The 20,682-nt window shown below is 47.1% G+C and overlaps 1 protein-coding gene across 2 annotated transcripts in view; it reads right to left on the reverse strand.

The window, feature by feature from the left end:
• Positions 1 to 1,822: 1,822 nt before the first annotated feature.
• FAM219A (family with sequence similarity 219 member A) overlaps positions 1,823 to 20,682 on the reverse strand; it is a 153,722-nt gene continuing 134,862 nt past the window's right edge. Inside the window, exons 4-6 of one of the 2 annotated variants that reach the window (XM_074995858.1) lie at positions 19,479 to 19,559; positions 19,013 to 19,067; positions 1,823 to 15,427 (exon numbers count right to left, since the gene is read on the reverse strand). In XM_074995858.1, coding sequence (XP_074851959.1) covers positions 15,272 to 15,427; positions 19,013 to 19,067; positions 19,479 to 19,559 — 292 coding nt within the window. In that variant the 3' untranslated portion in view covers positions 1,823 to 15,271. Of the gene's footprint in view, positions 15,431 to 19,012; positions 19,068 to 19,478; positions 19,560 to 20,682 lie in introns of both variants that reach the window. The other variant, XM_074995857.1, reaches the window with a different exon arrangement.

The raw sequence follows: 20,682 nt of genomic DNA on the forward strand, positions 1-20,682 counted from the left end.
TTTGGGTTTCTCCTACCAATGACAATATGATTAAGCAGTACCCTATTGAGGGAGAGAAGCTATTCTTCTCCTCAGAACAACCTCCCACCTCCTCCACACCACTGGCCCCAGTGGTGGCTGTCACAATATTCCCCTTTTCTGCTGCTCGAGGAAGAGATGAGGGATAACATTTTCAAGCATGCCTGAATAATGACCTTTAGGCTCTTTAGTGTCTGAAGTCCCTTTTGAAAATTGTATCCTAGCATTTAAAATCAAACCCGGCACCCCAAAGGCCACTGATCACTAGGGCCAGCTAGCTGGTCACACATTAATGATCTCCAGGAGGCACACTTTGGTCTTCCCAGAGCAAGAACTTGTTGGAGGTACAAGTTGAACCTCTCTAGGCCAGCACTCTCTCTCGTGCGACATCATCTGCAATCCGGCATGGTTTTAGTTAGCCAGATGACCACTCATCATGGGTGTGGCCAAATTCCCTGTGGTCCCATAAAATTTGCTTCCAGCCACCAGTCCTGACTCTCCGGGTTCTGTGCTGTTATTTAGCTGTAATTTACCCCTAAATATCTTCTAAGAGCCCAGTAAGCAGAGGAAGTGTTGGTCATACTGCTGGACAATATTGACTTCTCGTGGTCCAGCAAATTCTGTCATTTGGCACCAAGCAGGTCCCACGGGTGTTGGAGTAGAGAGGTTGAATCTGCAGAAGTGTCCCACAGGTGCTGAGCAATGTTCCCTCTAATCTTTTCCATCCACATGTGGAATAAATTTTTGTGCACCAAGATGTGCGAATGTGCACCACCAATAGAAACACAAACCTAGCTGTGGGTGCTCTGCTAATCAGCAGGCCGGCATCTGAATTTCTCCTGAGCAACTGTACGAGTGCTCAGCTTACAGGCAACACTAGTGCTGAGGGGTTAATCTGCTTTGGACTTGCAAGAGCAGTCACCAGCTGTATATCCAACTGAATTACAGTGTTCAGAAAGACAACATGGCTCGGGTAATTTTTTTTTTAAATGGAAGATCTTACCCTACCAACCTTGTCTCTCTTGCATCCTGGGACCAACATGGCTACAACAACATTGCAAACAGACTAGACTAGAGCAACTCTGCTCTAGTTTTCTATTTTTGTGCTCAGTTTGGGACATGAAGTGAAGATAGCTAGTCCTATCCCTGCTTTACACTAGGGTTGGACTACTAAGGAAATGCATCTACCTCCTCTTTCAAGGGGGAGTGCATTTTGCATGAAATGTGCTAGTTGATGGTTGCTGCCTTAGCAAGTTTATCCTGCAGTGGGATAGGTGAGCTGTGACCACCCTTGCTGGGCTAAAGTTCTTCCTAAACTGCACAAAATAAAAACTGTGTCTGCCAAGAAAAAGAAATCATCATCTCCGGATTTCCTTCTCCAGAGAGAAGCCTGTGAAGGGAAGCCCTGAACAGCCCCCAAACCCTCTATCATGTGGGAAGATGATCATGTGAAACAGACACACTGGACACCAATGATGGAGTCTCACTCCATGACTCAGAAAGTGAAAATTCTGCTCTCTGCGCTAATAGATCCCTGGGGAAAGTTCCTTCTTGAGCCAGAGTCTGCACATCAGTTGAAGCTGTGAGTGAGCATCTCCCTGGTTAGGGATCTTACCCCATCATTCACTTCCAATGCTGCCAATAGCTCCTGGGACACAGCACACCAAAGAATACTGTAGCTACTGCTTTTATAGTCTGATTTTTCCTTAGAGGTTTAACTCCACAACATGGATTCTGGAGTCCCAGCACCACAAAAGTCAGGTGCTCGTCATCGCTAGTGGTCATGTGCACACCAAATGTGTTTAGATACAGGGACTTTAGTGTTGTTTTAATAACACATGTATGTTGTTACTGCTGCTGCAAGAGAAATCCTTCCATCTCTTCCAACAGCCAGCCCAGCTCTTTCCAATGAAGGACACCGGTTTCATATGTATGCGTTTTAATATCGTTAATTCTGTTACACTACACACAACCAGTAACAATGATAAATACTGCAATGAAATGTTAAAAAAATATTATACACAGTTCATGTTCTCCAGAAAACACATTTGAAAATAAATTAATGCATAAAACTGACAGTAAAAAAAAAAAAAAAACCAAAACCAAAACACAACACAACTGGTCTGTTTAAGGCAATACTCTACACAGACAGGAGTGGAAGTACAACAGAGTGCTACATGTTCGGAACAGGAAAGGAAAATTAAAACCCATTCTTTAGAAAATATGGGCTGATGCTTCCAGAGTGGAAACAAACCAAAACCGGAAACAAACCAAAACCAGGAACAAACCCAGTGGCCAAGTGAAGCGTGGCGTTAAATATACTTGGCTGTGCTGATTGATTAGCAGTTTCTTAGCATGGAACAAGGCCAAGCTATGAAAATCATCTCCTCTTTCTAATTAAATGATTGGTTAGGCCAAACCTTTTACTGAACGTGATTTTGTATTTGGCAGTTTCAGCTACATCTCAGCACACCCAAGAGTCAGATGGGGATGGAAATTCATCTCTTGGTCAAAGACCAACGGAGAGGGCAGGAGTTCTCACCACGAGAAGGAAGTTCCAGTCAAGTGTCCAGAAAGAGATCCATTCCAGTGACCCACCAACACCTCCGGTCCTCAGCTGCCTCAGACTTCATGCAGTGAATTGATATCTTGGGAATGCTTTGACACGGTTTGTAGTGCAGAACACAAGAGGCTTACCTTTAAGATGGCTCTGGACACAATGTAGGATTCGGCTCTCCTGTACTTCTGTACTCCCCAACAATGGATATGAACAGAACACTGCTGAAAGCAGAGGCCTGCTTAACCCCCTCAGAAGGGGCACAATCACTGCATACTCTTTGACCCACAGCACAGATAAAGCCAAAGCATTTTCCATTGCAATGAATGCAAAGGCTATATACCTGCCTGAGTAGAACTCTGCCATGTCAGATTAATCCTGGGTATTAATGAACCCTGTAAATTGGCCATTTCACAGTTAGCAAATAATCTTAGTGCAAAATATTCCCCACTCCCTGCACATAATAAAAAGGGACAGTAGCTACTTTCTACCAGCTTTTACAGGTGGAGTCTCATCAGCTGCCGTGTATGCAAGGAGAGGCAATGCCAGATCTTGCCTACATCAACCAAATACGTTTCTAGTAAGGTGCACGTCTGCAAGGTGCCGGTGGACCTTCTGGAAGATGACAAGTGACTCCTACCCACCTACCCCCTTTTAAGTACTTGAAGATGATGATTTTGTGTGTGTGTTCAGATAAGGAAGTTTAAAAACAGAGGGGAGAAAAGAACCCCCCAGTGAATAAACCCAAGCTAGTGATGGTCGACAATTCCTTGCTGCTCTATTCTCTTGGCTTTGGGTCGGGAAGGAAGCAGAACTGGTCTGAGAGCCATTCTGATGCAACGATCTGTCATTCATCACTAGTTCATAAGAAGAAAACAATGACAACAGCAACTCTGGAGACAGAGGTATGAGTGGAGGGGGTGTGCAATATAACAAGGCTTGCAATTCTAGAGCTAACCACTGGACACAGATACCAAAGTTAACCTGTTACAACTAATTATACTTTTATTGTTGCTGCCGTATTCTCCCTTCCCACCCCTTCCCTTGTTTGATTCTCTGGTTTTGGGACACTGAAGCTGTCTGATGCGAGGGTCAGCATCATATCTCCCACCCCCGCCCTATGCAGAGCACAAGGTGACTCATCTACAGTATGTACAATGAGATTTGCAAGTAGCATGTTACCACACAGAACGTCATCACATGCAAGATAATTCCTGCCTTCAGAACCCTCTAGAATGCTAGTAAAGTGGTGGTTCATTTTCTTCTTTAATAAACCAAAGGCTCAGGAACCCCCACGGAAGGAGTAAAAATGGTTAAAAATGTGCAAAAAACTTTCCACTTCACCGCTATAGAAACTTAAGAGTTTTCATGAGATCCTTCTACCACAAAACTACGATCTTATCAGGAAGTCTGATTTCCTTGCAGGGCACATCAAGATGCGGACATGACCTAACATAGCATGGAGCTCACTGATTGACCATTCACCATGCACCTCCCTCGCAGGAGCTGTGAATCCATGTGACTACCATCTGTACTACAGTGCGAGGTGTGTCTGGCTCTGAGAGTTCACATCTCTGATCAAACTCCCTCTGAATCCAAAGAGCTTTGGATCCAATGCTCTGGTTCTGGTCTGACTCCTGTATTGCCTAAAAGAGAGCAGCATCCATTTGCAATTCAACATCCTAAAAGCTGAAAGGCTTTTTGTCCAATTAAGGTCTACATGATGATCGGCACTTCAGAGTTGATGGATGTTACACGGCACAAAAGTAACCTGGTCTGCAATGGGAGCAAGGGTGTTCATGTCAGGGAGAAGCCAGCTGCCAAAACTGATTGCTTACTTTGATTTTGTAACCTTCTGCAGATGTTTGCGAACTCCTGCTTGGAATCTCCTCTTGGGACTTGGCCCAGGAGTGGCAAGACCCGAGCTAGCTAGACTGAACAGCACCCGTTAGAAGAAGCTCCCTGGATCACTCTAGCGGCATCTCCAATTTACTCCATGAATAGCCCGGAAGGGAGAGATGGACGGCGCCTCCACCCAGATGTTCTCACAACACAACTTTTGGGACTGAGAGAAGAGGGAGAGTAGGAAACACCTCCCCTGCCGAGGGAAAACCTTAACCTGAAGGAAGGATGATAACTACTTGTATTCCAATGTCCATTTGTGCCACTGCTACATGAGACATTCTTGTTATTACATAGAAGTAGAAATGAGCTGGATCCAAATCTCCCTGAATGCCAAGGACTGTGGGCCTGGGACAGAACGGTGAAGGTCGGACCCATCTCGTGTGGAGCATGAGCTCTGAGTGCTGAGTTCAGTGGCTAAAGCAGCCTTACATGGGAGAGACGAGCAGGGTCTGTTTTAATACGATGCTGCTTTTATACATGGGGACGTCAGACAAGGCTTCTGTAGAGCCAGTGGGGTCTCTGTCCTGCTGCATCGATGAGAGACACCAATTTTTGGGGTACCACAGTAGCCATCAGAACACATTACGGAGCAGATGGGGACTCAGTTTGTTCAAGGGAAATCAAAGCTTATTCCTGCCACTCCACCATCAGTTTACTTGTAAGCTCTCCCTCTGGCCTAATGCCCACTTTGATTTGCTTTGAGCGCTAACTGCCAGAACTGGCTAAATCCCCTAGGGAATAGAAGTTAATCCACCTCTGCCACTGTGCATGGGAACTCTTCAATACAAGTAATTGGCAGTAAGCGAAACAGAAAGAGAGAGAGAGAGAGAGAGAGAGAGAGAGAGAGAGAGAGAGAGAGAGAGTGTGTGTGTGTGTGTGTGTGTGTGTGTGTGTGAGAGAGAGAGAGGGAGCACGCGCGCATCACCTCGAAAGTGATTGGTAAACACTGATTCTTTTATCCTTTTGGAAGGAGCCTCTCCCTAAAGCAGGAAGATGGAGTTAACAGGGACACACAGTCTAGGCATCAGAGTAGTGCAGTACCAGGAAAGGGCAGAATCAAATGAACAGGCAGACAAGAAAATGCAACTGTGGGAGCAGACGTTCCTACAGGCAAGGAGAATCATCTCAGTGCTGCACCTCCTGGGTGCTTTTGCTTTTGTAACGCCTGTTGTGATGGCTCTGAGGCAGCCTCACTGCAACGAAGGCTGCATCGTACTGTCCCCTCACTTGGCGTATTTCCACTGCTTAGATCATAATTTGTTACTATGGAAATAGCTGCGTCACAGGCCAGGGACCGCTGGCAAGACTTGCTTGTTCCAAACACAAATCCGTCTCTCACTGAAGCACGTCGCAGGAGGAAAAGATGGAATTGGGCTTGGCCCAAGCTCCCACAGGCAAATCCCACTGGATTGGGAAGATCCTGTGAGGACCTGCTACCTGCAGCTGCAGGAGAAGGCTGTGCAGGAGAAGGCTGTGAGGACCTGCTACCTGCAGCTGCAGGAGAAGGCTGTGCAGGAGAAGGCTGTGAGGACCTACTGCCTGCAGCTGCAGGAGAAGGCTGTGCAGGAGAAGGCTGTGAGGACCTGCTACCTGCAGCTGCAGGAGAAGGCTGTGCAGGAGAAGGCTGTGAGGACCTGCTACCTGCAGCTGCAGGAGAAGGCTGTGACAAGGTGGCCAAAAGGAGCTGCCAAAATGCAGCCCGCAAATCCCGAAGTTCTTGTGTCCTACTCCCAGGGCTGCCTTCCCCTTTGCACACAAGTGTGGCTTACAGGAAACCCTGGAAGTCCCTGACAGCGACATTCCAGGCAGCCCAATGCAATACTGTCTAGTCTCACTCATGCTGGGTATTCACAGCCTGCACAGACCAGGCCAATCTGCTCCATTTAATCCCCATCAGCTGGCAGGCCTTTGGCATTCCAGCAAGTGGCCAGTGACATTCTGTGTGGGACATGGTTTGCATGCTGCTGTCCTATAGATGTCACAGACCCTGAGATACCACAGGAGGAGAGATGTTAGCGCAGAGACCCATTGCCATCTGCACAGTAAATCCATCAAGGACTTTATAGACATGAGCTACAAATGTGCTCTCATTGACCTGGTGTACTAAAAAAATCTTCAAATTACAAGCCACACCCATTCATAAACAGATGCCTTTGGCACATCACCTTGGCACCAAATGGCAAGACTTTGTCACAAATGAGGAGCTTTGGAGCAGAGCAGAACAAGAACCACTTGAGGTTCAAATCAAGAGAAGAAAGTGGGGATGGCTAGGCCACACTCTCAGAAAACCATCCTCCAGCACAGTCCATCAAGCTCTCATGTGGAACCCACAAGGAACACACAAAAGAGGAGGACCTCGGACAATGTGGAGAAGATCTACCAAGACTGAAGGACAACAACAGCTAGAAGTTTGGTCCTGAGACAGAGTGAAGTGGAGGAGACTTGTAGATGACCTGCGCTCCACCCAGAGGACAAGGGTTTAAGTCAAGGAAGTCAAGCTTGAGCTCCACAGAAAGGAATGTAATTCTGCTTGCCTGAATCCATGTCCAATGGAACTCAGACAAGGTGTGACCAAAGACCAGGCAAAGGAAATTTACAGGCAAGGTAAATAAAACCCTCCAGAGAGCAAGGGGGGAAGATCCCTTCCAGCCCTGTGATTCTGTGATCACCACTTAATGTCACATGGGATTGAAGCAGGACTCCCCCAGGAAGCATTCCTGCTGCCTCTTGAAGCAGGTTAGATAAACAGTGGGATGATGGCCAGGAAACTACTTACAGCAGAAGAGAGGCACGTGGGCAGGGCTGACTTTTCAAAGACCATGTGTCAAAGGGTTACGGGGGCAGTACAAACAGGGGGTGTGAACCTCAAACAACTGACTGGCCATAGTATCATAGTATTCCCCGTCTCGTAACAGGGTCCGTGAACTTTGGGAGGAGACAGCAGAAAGCCAGCGTGGTAGCCATCGTTCAAGGGTTCCAGGGCCAGAGCTCTGGAAATCACGGAATGGGGGCTCCTCCAGCCCAAGCAGCTGAGGTTTGTAATTTGCTGATGTTAAGTTTTCTTCTTAGAAGCAGATTTTCCTTTTGTTGGCTTATCGCACTTAGGCCTATGACTTTTCGTTTAATTAACGTATTTTAGTTCAACTATGAATCCAGCTTAGTGCAATGATTGATAGAGGAGCGGTAGGTCCACGGGCTGCAGTCTATTGTTGCTTTAAAGGGGTAATGAACTTCATCGCTTGCGGAGGCTGAGCAGGGTAATACAGTAACTCCTAGTACTGGGACTCATGCAGACTGTCACCTGGGTGGAGTGGACACTACAGCACAGACGATTGGAAGAAAATGTGGGACTGGAAGGCGTCACCCTGTGAAAAGTAACTGGGTACTTGAATGAAGGCATGACTGGCATGCTTGTAGGCAGGTTGCTGGGAACCCAGGCTGTCCAGCACAGCTTTGAGGGCCTCCAGAGTTGCAGTGGGAGACGGTGACACAACACCCTGGAGAGATGCGGTTGTAATACTGCAACTTAACCTGCACAACACAAAGAAATGGGCAAATGCTTGAGGGTCAGGTGCCAGCTGCTACCAGCTGCTAACACTGAGCCTCCTGGAAAAGAATGGATGCCGGCATCCTGCGTGTCTGACGTGCTCCCCTGATAGTCTGCAGTAGACTGCCCCAGGTCACAGTGGTTTTAGGCAAACTCACCTGCCTGTTTATGAACCCTGCCCTCCCATGCTCATGCTCACAGCTCTGGTAGTAGAGGCAGGTTTGTCTAATGAGATGCAATTAAGCCTGAAGCAAACTCTCAGACACAGGAAACTGCTGACTAAAATTGACAAAAAGCAGCACCATGGCTGTCTCCCAATGCCACCACAACCTCCCGCCTTCCAAGGAGGGCACACGCAAGAGAAAGGGACAAATCCTGAGCACCAGCAGATGACTTGGATGGGAGTCATGGACTCAGCACTGCAAGACCAATGTTCTCTCTAATTTTTTCCATCCACATGCAGAATAAATTTTATGTGCACAGAGGCATGAACAAATGTGCACCAACAGTAGAAAAAAAACTAGCTCTGGGAGCTCTGCTAATCAGCTGGGTGGTATTTGAATCCCCCCAAGCTGCCACACAAGCGCACAGCTTACAGGTTAACACTGGTTGTGACACACACTGGCACGCCAGCTCTGCCTGGGCATCTATATACACCGTTCTGTTTATACAGGGTGAGGAGAAAAAAAATCCCTCCTGAATCTTAGGGGGGAAGTCAAGGTAAGAAATAACTTTGATCCAAGTGCTTGCCATACAAGTGGCCCATACGTGCTCAGACGACAAGGCAAACTGAATTCTCTGTAGCAGTAGCCGTATTCAGTACGGGTTTGCAGGAAGAATGGGCAGTTGAGGGGAGAGCCAGAGAGACAAGGGAAGGAGGAGCGTGTTAATTTATACCGAAAGACAGAATCCCCCTCGCACTGATCTGCTGCCCTGCTGTTCATTTCCACCATTGGTCAATTCATCCAGCTTGCTCTCTCCCACCCCTGCTCTGCAGGGCATCAGTCCTGTGCAAGTACAGTGCTGTTGGGCTCTCAGACACACTCCCGCATTCCATGCAGCTGAAGAGCAGCGGCCCAGGCTGTGAGAGTGCCAGCAGCTGTACAGCTAGGAAAGACACCCTGTCTAAGAGCTCACCCCTGTGCAGTTCGATCCCTCTGGTAGCCTCCATCCTGAGGCCTTCTGGCACATTTGCAACCTCAGACACTGTGACATGCAGGGAGGGAGAGCTGCACAGCTGCTCGGTATGGATTTGGGTTTTGAAAAGCAATCTGATGGCTTTAAATGTGGTTTTTGCATTTTATTCCCCCCACCCTCGCTAGCACCTTCCACCCAGGGATCCCAAACGACCTGGACAATGATAAATGCAGCCTCATCACCCTGGTAAAACAGAATGGCAGCCTTTGACAGAGGCCAGGTCATAGTAAACCTAACCAGGATGCCACCCTAATTATTAGCTGATTTCTGCAGTTAGCATCTTTTTTCCCCAGCTGGCTCTCAGGCAGGTTTCCAGGTGCACAAGCACAAGCCAGATTTGCTCCCAGTAGCAGTACCTTACGCAAACGGATTAGGTTGGACAACCAGTACCTGCCCTAGGTCATGAAGGCACTTGGCTGTATCCCCTACCCCTGCCTCCTCCTCTCCTCCCACCAATCCAGCTGGGGCGTTTCCTCTTTGAAATGCCTCTTCCCTGTGTCTGCTCAGTCAGGCACAAACAGGCAGCTCATTTGTGGACCTTCCCAGACTCCTTTGCAGGTGCTGCAAAGAACCAGTGCCAGAGCCACCATGATGTAAGGACTCTGGGGAGCACCTGCACTATGAGGGTGCAAGCTGGGACACTGCGGATGTGAAGCCAGTGAGATTTAGCCTGGCTCGCCCAGTGCTATTCTGGCAAATCCAGCAAGGGGGAGACTGCATCACTGCTACCTTCCCCCCCCGCCGTGTGTCCTGGCAGCAGGCAGACATAGACAAGGTAGCCAGCAGCACAGCAGACCCAAAGGCACATTGGGTTGAAAGAATAATATGCTGGCAAGAAGGGCAGAGGAAGGATTAAAGAGAAGAGCCTAGCTGGAGCATACTACATCTCAACTACAATCCAGGTAAGCAGCATGGAAGAGGAACTCAGTGTATTCTCCCAACGTTGACGACTGGCTTCACAGCTAGGAAAACATCTCATCCGACAAGCCTAAGGCCAGTAGCTTAGTTAGATGTCAACAACCTTCCTTCTTTCCTCCTCCCCTCCGTTTGATCTCCCCATATATACCTGCAGCATGAGAAGGGGTGTCAGGGCTACTGGCTAGTGACCAGGAAGCCCCCCTGCTTCATTTTCCAGTTTGCATTGCTAAATTAGTGCGGTGGTTGAGAAGCCTCTGAGCCAAGCTCCTCACAAGATGACAGCACTTTGTCATCAGCTGAGTTTTCCTCTTTCTTCCCCAGCTCAGCCTGACTCCCTCAGCCTCCCCTCCTGACTCCAAAGGATTCCCACAGCTTTATGCTACTTCTAAACACCTGAAAACTCCCCATCATGTCCCCTCTTCTTTTTCAGGTGGCATTTGACTCCTCTTCAGAGTTGCACAATGCTGATCTGACCAACAGCCTCCACAGGGCTCCCAGGACCTGGTGGCACACAGGGAGCTGGACACAAAGATCCTCAAACAGGTGACTGTTCAGTGCATTGACTGACCTTTTCTACATAATTGCTTTTGGTGACAAAGAAGTAGAAGAAACAGACTAAGAACGAATCAGAATCATCCCATTTTGGGTACTATACTGCAATCCACAATACAAGGTCATTTGGTCCCAATCTGCCCTGCACAGAATCACAAATTGGGCTACAGAAGGGTGCAGATACAAAGAGGATCTGTGTAGGGGACTCACAGATATTGAGGATAGACAGAACTTCACAGTGGGCATGTGGAGTATATAAACCTTCAACGGGAGCAATACACCACACAGAGACTGTCACTTGCCCAGCCCAACATGGCAGAAAGGTAGATTCACTATTCATGGTGTTAATCTTTGGAAAGGGGGCAAATTTCATCGCAGAGGAAGAGCCAAATCTGCATGCAGAGGCCTCACATATTGGAGTCAAGATGGAAGTTAACACCGAACACACAGGAAAGGATCTGATTAAACTCCACTATGTTTTCTTGATGACTAAAATTAAGAACGTTAATACGCATCAAGCAGAAGTGGCTTGACGCGAGTAGCATCAAGTGGACAAACTTGTGGGGCCCCAGGGTCAATATAGGAACATTTTTCCAACTTGTTAGAGAACCAGCATCTGTGTGGTAATTCCAGGGAGTGGTGAAATAGGCTTTCACACTCTGTGGAGTTGTGACTCACCCTCAAGGCTTTGGGATGGCAGATGGGACTTTTGATAAAGAAGGACTCGAGAATGCCATGTGATTTAGTGTAACTATGGTCACCTTGAAATTGTGGATGGATCTGCGGCTGAGAATCTCCAGGGGCATAGCCAGTAACTGCTGGCATGGTCTAATTCCCTTTGAGTGGCATGAGGCAAGAGAAGCCATCCACTGAACCAAAGTGTGGCCATGTAGGGAGATCTAGGCTTAACCAGCCATTAATCAGATTAATATCCCTCCCCAGGCTCCCACCGAGGCCTTTAAGACCAAAAGTCCATAAGCAACATAGGAAGCTGTAATGGGGCAGAGTTATTGGTCAACTTTCTATAATAGGCCCCGGTGCATTCTCTCAATGCGTTCAGCCTTCCTGATTCTAAAAATTGATAGCTGCTTTTCTCTACCCCAGCTAGTTTACCACCCCTGGTGAAATACATGGACACAAAACATAGAGTGAGGAGAAGCCAAAATTTTCCATTTTATGGATCTGTACTGATCATGCTAAGCCAGCTGTTTGTGCAACCAAACCCCTCTGTGAATGGGGAATGAAATAATGCAGCGTGGTTTTCTTACGTCTGTAGAAAGCACTCACCACAGACTATGGTTTACAGATACCATGGAAGGATTTGTAGCGTAGTTAATGTTTAAACATAGTCCTTGCCTCCTTCCTATCGGCCTTCACAAACACTAAGCATCTCCTCTCACACAGATTCAAAAGGGTTAACTTGGAAGCAGGTGCTTATTTCACAACCCAAAGGGTGGTGTGTGTGTTCTGGGCTGGGGTATTAAAATAATGCATTTGGGGTGAGAGGCTGAAAACAATGTAAAGGAAAGGAAAGGAAAGAAGAGCATTTGGTTCCTGCTATTTGGGGGCAACAGTCCCATGTCAGCAGGTGACGTCTATTCTTTAAAATGGTGGAGACAGCCCAGGAAGGCTATTCATCTCAGCATGCAGTGCTCCATCTCGAGTGACATTCAAAGGCATCAGGGTACAAGAGCAGGGGCTTTGCATGCTGGGACTTGTAGTCTGGCATGGGCCACATCACTGTATTTCAGTGCAAATTAGATTCAGAGCTCTCAGGCCCCTGACTCATTGGGCAGTTTGAGCAGCCCTGCCTGACGCTATGAATGCCGACCCAGAGCATGAAGTGATGGTGTTCATATACATACTACACTAAGCAGACCCAGACTAGAAAGTGCGCATCAGCAGTCTGAAAGTCTGAATGAATACAGCCTTTTAAAGGGACACTGTCAGATAATTTTAATATTTAATTTGACCCTGTTCAAAATGTGGCCACATTCTCTATTCATTACTTCCCACAATAAAAAGTCACCTCAGCCCATTTTGTGAGAGCTCCTCATCTGAGTGGTTACTCCCAAAGCCGAGCGCCATACCTGCAGGCAGCAGAGAAGAAGCGAGCGCGCAATGGAAGCAGTGAGCAAATGGGGGCCGTGAGAGATTGTCCTTCTCTAGAAACGTTTGGGAAAACTTCCACCTCAGGAGTTGCCAATTGATTAAAAGGGACAAGATCAAGAGAGGAATTTTCAGACTGCAAAAGTCTTGGAGGATTTGCAAAGGAGAGTGTGCACTTACAGATGTAAAAGAGCTATAAATAACTGCAAGTAACACTCACAATGCCCTGTGAGGTACGTAAGCATGTTGCCTTTTTACAGATGGGGAAAACACACTTTGGGAGACTTACTCAAGGCCACAAATGTGAATGGTGGAGCTGGCGCTCAGAACCCTGGAGCCCCGTGCACCAATCCTGTGCTCAGACCACTTGATCACACTCCATCTTGCAACACACAGAGGAAAAGCAGACAGCGACTAAAGCCATTAAAAGCAGCTGACAGTGTCCTTTTAAAGATTCAATTGACTGCATCTACCTTTTACACAAGGATTTTGTATTCCAGGAAGGAGATATTTTCGCCCACGTATGGCCTTATGAAGGAATTCCCAGAAGAAGTTGAGACTAGTTTTCCTCACATATTCTCATCCCCAGTACCGGCAGCAAGCACTAGAAGCAAGGCCGGTAGTCTTTGTCAGCTGACAAGGCAGAAGAAGATGCAGTCGTGTTTCATGTCAAAGAATTTAGTCTGATGGCACAACAAGTGCAGGCCCTACATTCACTGGACTCTTGGACCCTTTTTGTGCCATACGTTTAGACAAAATACCAGGAATAGGCCAATAGGCTTCAAAATTCAGGAAATTCACTCACATTAAAAACAAGCCTGCATTGGTGAAGTAGTAAATGAACTATCTTAGAGGCACATTTCCTGAACACGCACAATATCATGCAAACACAGCTGCTCTGTCAGTAGTGGCACAACCCGAACACAAGCTAAGCCTGTCTCAGGGCTTGTAGACATGTCTGTGAAGATCGACCCAGTCAGGGTCGATCTTCTGGGGTTTGATTTCATGTGTCTGGTAAAGACATGCAAAATCAATTTGTCTAGGGTTGGCGTTCAACCCCTGTACTCCTCACTATTGCAAGGAGTAAGGGATGTCGATGGAAGAAATGCTCCTGTTGACTGTCCTTAATGAAGACAGTCAAAAAAGTTGATTTCCACTATGGCAATTCTAGCTACACAATTACTGTAGCTAGAATTGCGTGTCTAAAATTGTCTTTCAAGTCTAGTGTAGACCTGGCCTCAGAAAAGGAGAGAGGTGGGATGACAGCGGTTTTCTTTGTTTTTCTTAAGAAGTAAAGCTGCTCTGTCCTCTTGTTGTGGGAAGTTGCTTTTCCTGCTAACGTACGGCAGGCCTAAATGCACTGCCCTGCACAGAGACTTCTCATCTGTAGTCCTGAATAGGATCCAAATCAAGATATTGTGAACTTCTGTGTACTGTAAAACCCATGTGCTTTCTTCAACTTGCTTTTTGGGTATTAACCTTAACACCTAATCTACGCCCCCACCCCCCGCCAAAGTTGGAGCTGGGGAATAGCATAGTTGAAGTAGATGTGATAAGCAGACACGATAAACTGGCTGTATTGATTGTGGTAGCATCAACTCTCTGGGACATGAAGATAAGCCCCATGACTGCATAATTATGATTCTTCTTAGGTATATTCATATTTTTAACTGAAATGAACAAGGATTGAGATTTTTGCCACAGGTGGGCTCCCAAAATTCTCCCTAAACAACGGAAGCAAAACCTAATAAATATGCTAGACTGAATTCAGAGATATGGAATATTTACTTCCAGGAATAAACTAAATTCAGGAGGGGCATGGATGGACTGAGGGAAGAATTTTATCTGTTTGGGGCTAATTTGATATGGAAATGACAATTGACTACATCCAGTTTGTGACAAGAACGTCCAAGTCCAGTTTGGTATGAACCCAGAATGAAATGCCACCTACGCATTCTGTTTGTGTGTGACTGATCACTCCTGGCTGGCAGCACTGCCACACTACAACACTTCACTCTGTTCCTACCTAGGTACAGTTTTGGTTGGCACAAACTGATCAGTTTTGGGGAATGAATTACAAACTGACCTTCCCCCGGTTAGAAAGACCTTGCATCTCAGAGCTGAACTTGCAGTTGGATTAGCTGTGACGAGTAGGATTAACTGCAGCCATATCTGATCCTTTTCAATCCAGAACATACATATTACACACCGGACCCAGAGCCTGCATAGACCGAGGGATTACCGGACCCATTTGCCTTGGCTTCCCAGACCAGCCAATGTCTCAGGCCGAGCAGCTTATATCTGTTAACCAGAGCTTAAAATAACTCATCCACCGCCCACAAAATGGAGTTTTGGTTTCTCCTGGCTCCATGAACACAAAGAGGTGCACGTCCTACCATAGGAGGAAGCAATGGCTGTTAAGTTTTACAGTTATAGTGGAAAGCACTGATCTCAGCCTGCCGTCCTCATTACTGGATGTGGCAAGCGGTGGAGGAGGTGGCTTGGCAGCACATGCAGGTGGGGTTGACTGATTTAGGGGGGATTAGGTCGAGGTCCTCATCATCTGGGATCTCATCTAACCGATAGCCATCCTTTAGCAGCTGGATGTTCAAGTCTTGGTTGATCTGCTGCAGACAAAGAAACAAACAGTCAAATACTTGAGGCTTCTTTTCCTTTCCCCAAACAGGGCAGAATGGGAGGAAGGTTCCCCAACGTGGGCCATCTTTATCTTCCATTACCAACAGCCGAGCATGCCAACAGTGAGAATACTCCACCAGAGTCCCAGCTGCATCCCAGGGCACCACAACCTTTTAATTCCTTCTCCACCCACATAAGAGGCCTGGAACGCTCCCAAATACCCATTGCCCATCACCACTGGACCAAAGTAGACCTCCTTGCCAGCTGCAAAAAGCTACAATTTCAGAGCCCTTTTCTGCTGCCAAAAGCCCCTCGGTTTTCCCTGCCTCACCAGCCAATGTTCCCCTTAATTTTTGACATCCATGTGTGGAATAAATTTTATGTGCACAAGGCATACGTGGACATGCGCCACCGGTAGAAACATAAGTGCTGTGCGGGCTCTGGGAGTCTGCTAATCAGCAAGATGGTAGGGCTGTAATAGACGGTCCTGTTACATGACTAACTGATAAGCGTCTGCTTATTGGTTGGTGCAGGGGTGAGCAAAATTTTTATGTTGGGCCCCCCTTTTCCGTCCCAAACTGTAGTGATGTACCGCGCTCCCTTGGCAATGGTAGTGGGGATGAGGGGGCGGGGGGCAGAGGTGGCTGGTGGCTCCTCATTACCTAATAAATAATTTTGTTAAAGACGTTACAGGACTGCTTGTTTTTTGCGACTGTCTATGCAAATCCTGACAAATAAATGCCAGTGACAAGACTGGAGCTGAACTGAGTTCTTTGGGAACTGACTGGGAGATGTCCCTGGGAACCCCAAAGTAATAGTGCTTTGACTTGAAGCCTCTCCTCTGGACCAGGCGTAAACACTCACTGGCGTGAGGGCTGCAACCTGGCATGAAGGAAAATGGCCTTAGGAGGATTAGGGGCCTCAGTATGCGGAAGTTAGTGTCAAGCTGGAGAAGTGGGTTCCACCTAAGTGTGGGCAGTACAGGCTCCCCAGAGAAGCAGCAGAGGGAAACTGCGACAGTGTGAAAACTGCAGAGAATGACCATATTGCCCGATGGAACATGTGGGACAGCTGTCTCCAGGGATGTGGGGTCTGCTCTTCCACGGCAGGGCTCCTCAGTGATGGGGGCTGCTGCCCCACACTGAGGCACCGGAGATGGGGGTGCAGCAGCCTCCTGATGGGCAGTCACTAGAGATGAGGGGGAGCAGAGGGTGGGGGCTCCACAACCTTGTGGTGGTGGTGGATGCGTTGCTGAGAATAGGGGCTGCAAAGCCTCCCGACCGGGGGGGAAAAACAGGGCAGGGAATCTTTTTGTTACCCTGTGGCAGGGGACCCTGGCAGCGGGGGCTGCTGCCCTGGGGAACGAGGCAGCTGCCCCATGGAGGGGCTCGCTGGCAGCAGTACGACTAAAGGAAATGACAGTTAAACATAAGACAACTGAGGCTGTCGTCGCTGAGAGCGGAGCAAGAGCTGATGTCTCTGAACAGTAGCTCTCAGCTGTTTGAAGAACCTGCCCTACCACCTTTCCCAGCCCTCCCAAGAAGATCCGAAAACAGAAAATTTATTCTGTTTCAAGAGGGCCCCCCGCCAGCCCTCTGGGGCAGCCTCTTAAAGTTAAAACAAAAGATCAGCATAACTGCACTATTTAAAAAAAAAAAAAAAAAGCCGGAGCTCTCTTCGGGGAGCTGCGACAAGGGGCTGTCCTGGTAAAAGCTCACCGTCTCTTACTCCCACTCAGCTGCCTCTGCCAAACGAGCCTCCCAGCTCACTTGGGCTATTTTAAGGGTACATTTTAGAATGTGTCTCCACATTAACGCATGCCTGGCTACGCGTAACAAAATGTAGTCCGCCCCAGATGAAAAAAGTTACAGGAAACAACACTGTTCCTAATACTGCTTTTACCAAAAGTTTCTCTCTTTAAAAGGGTGGGGAGGAGGGGGGCTTATCACTCAGAGCTCGCCAAATGTGGCGCCAGAGTGAACCCTTGCAGCGACCCGACGGTAGGCACTGCCTCACGAGGGCACCACTTTTTATATAAGTATCTTTGCTTTTCTTAGGCAGCACTAAGGAGCCAATATTTATACTGCACCTTTCATCTAAAAGGCGCCCAGAGCATTTCACAGGGAGTTACATGACCTATTCACAGGGGGTGTAGTCCAGCCATTACTAAGTGCAACCATGTTGTTGTGGGACAATCAGGTCTCCTTTAACAATGCACACCAGCAACATCCAGCAGCCTAGGCCAGGAAGTGAAGTATACTCTAGCCAACTGAAATTTCAGGAGGTGTTTGCTGTAAGGAGAGTTGCACCTGGGCTAGGACACCAGGAATGAATGTTCATCTCTTTTAACAAACGCTGCAAGATCTTATATGGCCACATTGCTCAGGATTTCTGTGTGTCTCAGATTTTGACTATACAGCAAAATCGATCAAACAGCTTCCACTGGGGGGGACAGATTCTGAACCAAGAATGGCCACTTGATTCCAGAAGAGCTTTAAATTTATACCTCACTTTATTTCAGAATAATGTCCCTGCGTAGACAAGGCCTTGCTAAAAAATGAACCTCCAGTAATCCAGCATCTCATACTACACTGGGGCACTGTGTCAGTACTGAGCCAGGAGGAAGAGCTACTGAAGTCATCACTTTTGTTTTGAAATCATCACTGTTAGCTACTATTCTTAGGTGGTCCTTTGAGGTCTGCAGTTCACCTATTGACCAAACCTGACTACATAACTGCAACAGCACGCTTTGTTTGGGGACCCAAATATGTTCCAGACTTCTTCACCTGACCCTGGCTCTCAGCTGTCTCTTGAAGGCTTGATTTTAGTTTGCCATAAGGAAGAATTGAAGGAGGAACAGTTTCCAGTGGGCTCCATGTGAAAATGGGCTGCCCAGTAGCCTACTTTGATTCTTTGGTTATGCAGGACAACAAACCAGTGGCTGAACAATTGATTTGCTGCAGATGCTTGAAATGTACAAGGAAATAATGCTGAAGAATTAACACTACTGAACTCCTGGTTTTCTCCCAAAAGAAAAGACAGTAAATGCTTACATACAAGTTCCTGGAACTTCCGCTTACCCCAGTTTTGTGGGCCCATATCACAGTGCACAAATTGACCCTGGTACTACTGGAATGTGTCCACATTTCTCATGCGCAAACAGCTGTGAACAAACTCCAATGTAGCATGCCAGGGACTCTCTCTTCTTGTGTCAGGTGGATGGCTACCAAGCCTGCCATGGCCTCTAATCTGGCACGCTCGTGTCTCCTATGCCAAGGCACCATATATTGGAGGTTTGCCAGCATGGAATGTAATTTCTGACCACTCTGGGATAAAATTTCAGCAGTGCAGCGATCACATGTGAAAACATCCCATGAGGAAAGGCAAGCCTATCTCAAGTGGATGAGTGAGAAGTCAGTTGGCGCTGCTAGGGGACAACCACCTGCCATGTTTACTCTGATTTTTTTTTTGAAGTGTTCCTGATAAATTTTTTGCCCGGCTCAATTTTAGAGAGTTTCTTGCTTTGAGAATTAACATCTATGGCCAGGTACACAGAAGAGACCGTAACTCACCTCAGCCGAAGAATATCCTGAAGAGGAATATCTGGACATGTCAAAGTCATCATCGCTGTGGGGGGAGAAAAGATAAAGCAAGGAGAAGGAAACAGTTAAAGAGACGTTCTCTCGTTAGCATCTTGTCTCTCTATCTTGTCCATATTGTGGATCTCAACTTCACACACACAGAAGTTCATATATATTTTTATATGTATGTGGCAGCTTTCTTCAACACATCTCAAAGCTCCCCACCTGCCCCAGTTTTAAAAAGCCTGAAAATTAGGATCTGCATACTCATTTTGCATCTGTGGAGGCAGGAAGACAGACTAAGAGACATACCCAAGATCACAACAAGTCAGTAGAAGAACTAGGTGTGTGCAGGGGCCTGGGAGATCAGGACGCTTAGTTTCAAGACTACACTCGTTGCAAGAAACAATGCCAGACACTGATATACAATCTTACTGTTAATTAACACTTTTCATACCTGTCCGTATCCAGGGCTACCAGTGGCTTTTCATCTGGGCTCTGATCTAATGAGGAATAGCCTTTATTGGGAACAACCAGCCTGGAAGAAATACATTTGTCCATTAAGCACAGAATTAACTTCAGAATCATTTAACACCTGAGTCAAAGGCATGTTATTGCTCAGTTAACGGAGAGATCGTTTCTTCTCATTACACTGAATGTCACTTTCTTTGAACAACCCTGTCTTGTTAATGATGTCACTTAGGTTAAGAGTGGTGGAAAAAAATTATATGCCAGTCATCCAGGTTCCACGATTAAATGGAACCAAGTTTTGTCCCTGCTTAGCTGTGTGGCTGGTTTTAACAGGATGGATGAGTGAGCCATGACTTAGAAGTGCACTCTTCCCTCACAGAAGGATACAGGTGAGACTTCCTAGTATTTCAGTCGGGTGGAGGCGATGCACTGGAATTGCTTGTGATTTACAAATGAATTTTGGTAGTGAGAAAGGGATTGCATTAGCCAATAAGCAAATGTAACCAGGAAACCTTGGGGGCGGGGGGGAGGGAGGAGGAGGAGCTGCGAGTGCCACTGATATTCCAGATGGATGAATCCCTGACACATAGCGCTTAGCCCTTTGCCCACCCTGAAATGGAGATGTTTACATGAGGAATTCCTTAGCTAACACCCAAGCCATTCATGGTACTCAAGGTGGTGAGAGTTCTCAGACCCACATCCAGAAAGTGGGGGCTGGATTTCACAAGGTGAGAGATGGGCTCAGCAAGCTGACACTAGGAACTCATTTCAAGATTTGGACTCTCTCCTTAGACAGGTATTCATCAGACAGTGGCTCAAGCAGCACATACTACCTTCAGGCCTTACATGACGCTTGCAAGGGATTCAGTCTGTTTCCAACAGGCATCTACCACAGCTAAAAGTATTGACAAAACCAGGTTTGGGAGTCTGCTGTGATCATTTTCCCAGCCATCCTTTTCCTTGGAGGCATGAGCTGAAGGGGACTCAGGAGAAGGAGGAATGGCCCTTCACCTCTCAGCATCCAGGAAAGGATGGAGGAGAAAAGAGATCAAAGATTCTGTACCATGAGATTACTTCATTGCATGGTAACAGTTTGAGGATGGTATCATGATATAGATGACATGTCTTTACATAACACCAGGAAACCAACAAAGCTGCCTGCAGCTCTCTATTAGATGACAAAGTGTTCT

The sequence above is a fragment of the Carettochelys insculpta genome, chromosome 5 (assembly GCF_033958435.1).
Source record: "Carettochelys insculpta isolate YL-2023 chromosome 5, ASM3395843v1, whole genome shotgun sequence".
NCBI lineage: Eukaryota > Metazoa > Chordata > Testudines > Carettochelyidae > Carettochelys > Carettochelys insculpta.